General features: G+C 43.1%; 1 protein-coding gene across 1 annotated transcript; it reads right to left on the bottom strand.

Moving 5' to 3' along the window:
• Positions 1–794: 794 nt before the first annotated feature.
• On the bottom strand, positions 795–2780 carry LOC136521182 (ubiquitin-NEDD8-like protein RUB2). The gene is made up of 3 exons (XM_066514886.1): positions 2571–2780; positions 1201–1460; positions 795–1082 (listed from the first exon to the last, which is right to left on the bottom strand). The coding sequence occupies exons 1-3, from the start codon at positions 2661–2663 to the stop codon at positions 974–976; spliced, it is 462 nt and encodes a 153-aa protein (XP_066370983.1). The 5' UTR covers positions 2664–2780; the 3' UTR covers positions 795–973.
• Between the last annotated feature and the right edge of the window lie 252 nt (positions 2781–3032).

Consider the following 3032-nt stretch of genomic DNA (forward strand, 5'->3'; position numbering starts at 1 on the left):
CTTTGTTGAAGTGAATTAAAACCTGTGTGAAGACGACAATTCATATACTTCACATGAACATGCCTTCAATCCATAGTACAAACTGCCAAAACCAGTTTGTAAATGTCAACTGGACTTCGCAGTTTCACTCTCAATCTCTCCTTAGAACAAGTTTTACCCGGACACCCCAGTTCTGAACTTTGCTGCCAATTTGTCGAGGCCATACTATTGGTGCCCCCTCCACCCCCACCCCCCACCCAAAAAAAAAAAAAAAAAAAAAAAAAAAAAAAAAAAAAAAAAAAAAACTCTAAATCAACAATAGCTTCAGATTAGTTTGTTTAACAGATGTAAGCGCTGGCTCTGTAAATCAGGTGGCCACCCGTGGAAGACAACCATAACACAATTTCTTGCCCAGGTTAACCAACATGACTCAAAGGGATATAACAGCAATATCCCTTATCAACCAACATGACTCAAAGGGATATAACACAAGTTCTTGCCCAGGTTAACCAACATCCCTTTTCAACCAACATGCCAAGGGATATATGACAGCAAAAGGCAACATCCCATTTCAACAAACATCATTCAAATCAAAGGGACATGCATGGCAAAAATATGAGCACAATCTTACTCTACAAGTGATGGGGATTCAAGAAAAACCAAAACTTAGATGACAACACGATTGATTTAGCCAACAATCTTACTCTGCAAGTGATGAGGATTCAAGGAAAACCGGAAAATAGACAACAACACGATTGATATATAGCCATTTAGGTGAAAGGACAGATCAGATGGCAATTGAATGAACTCAGGGCAATAAGAATGAGATGGCAACTGAATGAACTTAGTTCAAGCATTTCTCAAACAGTACAGATGACACCTGACTCTAGTAGTCTGCTAATTGCATGGCACAATCAACCACCCAATACAAGGCTTCAATTCTGAAACAACCGTATGTAACGGATAGCATAAGCAGAAACTATAACTTTTTAATCTATTGGCCACCCCTCAGAGCAAGCACAAGATGGAGCACTGAACCACCTTCAATGTTGTAATCCTTGGCAGTTTTGTCATCAGCAAGTTGCTTCCCAGCATAAATGAGCCTGTGCATGCAACAGTTTTTATTAGGACCACACAATGCTAAAAGAAGATTAAAAGAATTTGGAGATTATAGAAAGGTTTCAGATTCATATAGATTATTGTGGGGGGCAAGTAGAGTACCTCTGCTGAACAGGTGGAATGCCTTCTTTCTCCTCAACACGCTCCTTGATCCTATCGATCGTGTCAGTGGGCTCGATGTCAATCTCGATTTCCTTACCAGTCAGTGTCTTCACCTTGATCATAGTTCCACCCCTGAGCCTCAGGACCAAATGGAGTGTCGACTCCTTCTGAATGTTGTAATCAGCTAATGTTCTCCCATCCTCCAATTGCTTACCAGCAAAAATCAGCCTCTGCTGGTCAGGTGGAATGCCCTCCTTGTCCTGAAATATATAAGGCAGTATGTCAGAGAACCTGCGAGTTAGAATGGTATTCCTTAACCCATCTTTCAATCATTGTTGCTTAGAATTTATGATCACAAGTTTTGGAATGTGAGTCAGATTTAAGTGCACTTGGACCAAAAAAAAAAGGTAGAGGAAAAATGGTCAAACATGGACAAAGTCATGGAATACAAATATTGAACATGGACAGGTATTAGAAAACAAGTATTACTTGAACATGGGCAATGTTGTTCAAAGCTAACTCAGATAGAGGTGTTTGAATATGAAATTCTTTTGTGCACCGAAAATGACTCAAGAGTAAGCTTTTATTTCCTAAAATGTGACTGAGAATCTGAGTAACACTGCACTAAGCAGCATCAAGGAAACCTTTTCAACTTAAAATCTAATCATGCAAAGCCTAGCATGGGAAAATAAACCTGCCATTCAGCACTGGGGTTACAGGTAAGATCATAAAGTCATGTTTGACATTGTCATTGCCAGCAAAAAAAAACATATATCAAATGAAGTATTTATTACGATAATAGATGGTTTCCAATCATGATGCAATTATTTGGCATGATAACTATAGAGGCTGAGGCCATTGCCAACATGTCAAAGCCATATACTGATAATCTGTATTAGTAATGATGTCAACTCTTTACATCCCTTGTTATGAAAAGAAATTCCTATGCCAGGTGCTTGCGGAAAATTTGCATCTTGCCTAACCACATAACAGAGGGGCTGTCACAGTTGATAGGCAATAAATTTCCTAGATTTACTTGTTCATTCATCACAACAAACAAGACTTAGAGGCGACAGGCGAAGATATGAAGACACGACACCAAAACCACAGTACTTAGTAGCGGAAACCATCATATGCGCCCAGGAGAATCTCCATACTGCAGCCAGCAGTCACTACCCCAGATGTTTTGTTTTATAAGAAAATCCCAAGATCCTTTCCCCCCAGTGGGCAAGAACCGCACTAAAAACCCTACCATATCGGCACACGGCAACCAACAAGGCTACTCCGGTGTTATTATCAATCACGAAGGACACAATTCCGCTACGAATCGGGAGTCGTGGGGGTGGAGGGAGGGGGACGAGAAGGTGGACCTGGATCTTGGCCTTGACATTGTCGATGGTGTCGCTGCTCTCGACCTCGAGCGTGATGGTCTTCCCCGTCAGCGTCTTGACGAAGATCTGCATCTCGCCGGCTATACAACCCGCGATCTGGAGCTAGGGTTTTACGGCGGCTTCCCTCGCGACGAAGTCGCCGCAGCAAAGCCCGAACCGAACGAGGCTCTTACGGAATCAACAAGAGGATGATGATGATTGAGGCGGCCGGGAGGCGTGGCTGTTTTGCATATATGCACCCGGGGGTGCTCGTATTCGCGTTGAGGTCCGCCGCGTGGGGTGCCGGCCCAGTAGCATGTCCGATTCAGTGGAGGGCCCTTTCAGCTGTAGTGGGCGCGTGGATGCGGGACGTAGTGGACCATGAAATAAGGCTCTTTTGGGCCTTATATGGCCTGGACTGTCTGGGAAATGCTTCGACGGCCCACGGGATCTAAAAATTGT

Source organism: Miscanthus floridulus, chromosome 18 (genome assembly GCF_019320115.1).
Source record: "Miscanthus floridulus cultivar M001 chromosome 18, ASM1932011v1, whole genome shotgun sequence".
In the NCBI taxonomy this organism is placed as follows: Eukaryota; Viridiplantae; Streptophyta; class Magnoliopsida; order Poales; family Poaceae; genus Miscanthus; species Miscanthus floridulus.

Bases quoted from the DNA above. Each gene is read 5' to 3' on its own strand.
- LOC136521182 (XM_066514886.1), bottom strand. From the start codon at position 2,663: ATGCAGATCTTCGTCAAGACGCTGACGGGGAAGACCATCACGCTCGAG. The intron at 1,461-2,570 runs GTCCACCTTCTC...TATATATTTCAG, and splicing joins ATGTCAAGGCCAAGATCCAG to GACAAGGAGGGCATTCCACC. The intron at 1,083-1,200 runs GTACTCTACTTG...TTGCATGCACAG, and splicing joins ATTCCACCTGTTCAGCAGAG to GCTCATTTATGCTGGGAAGC.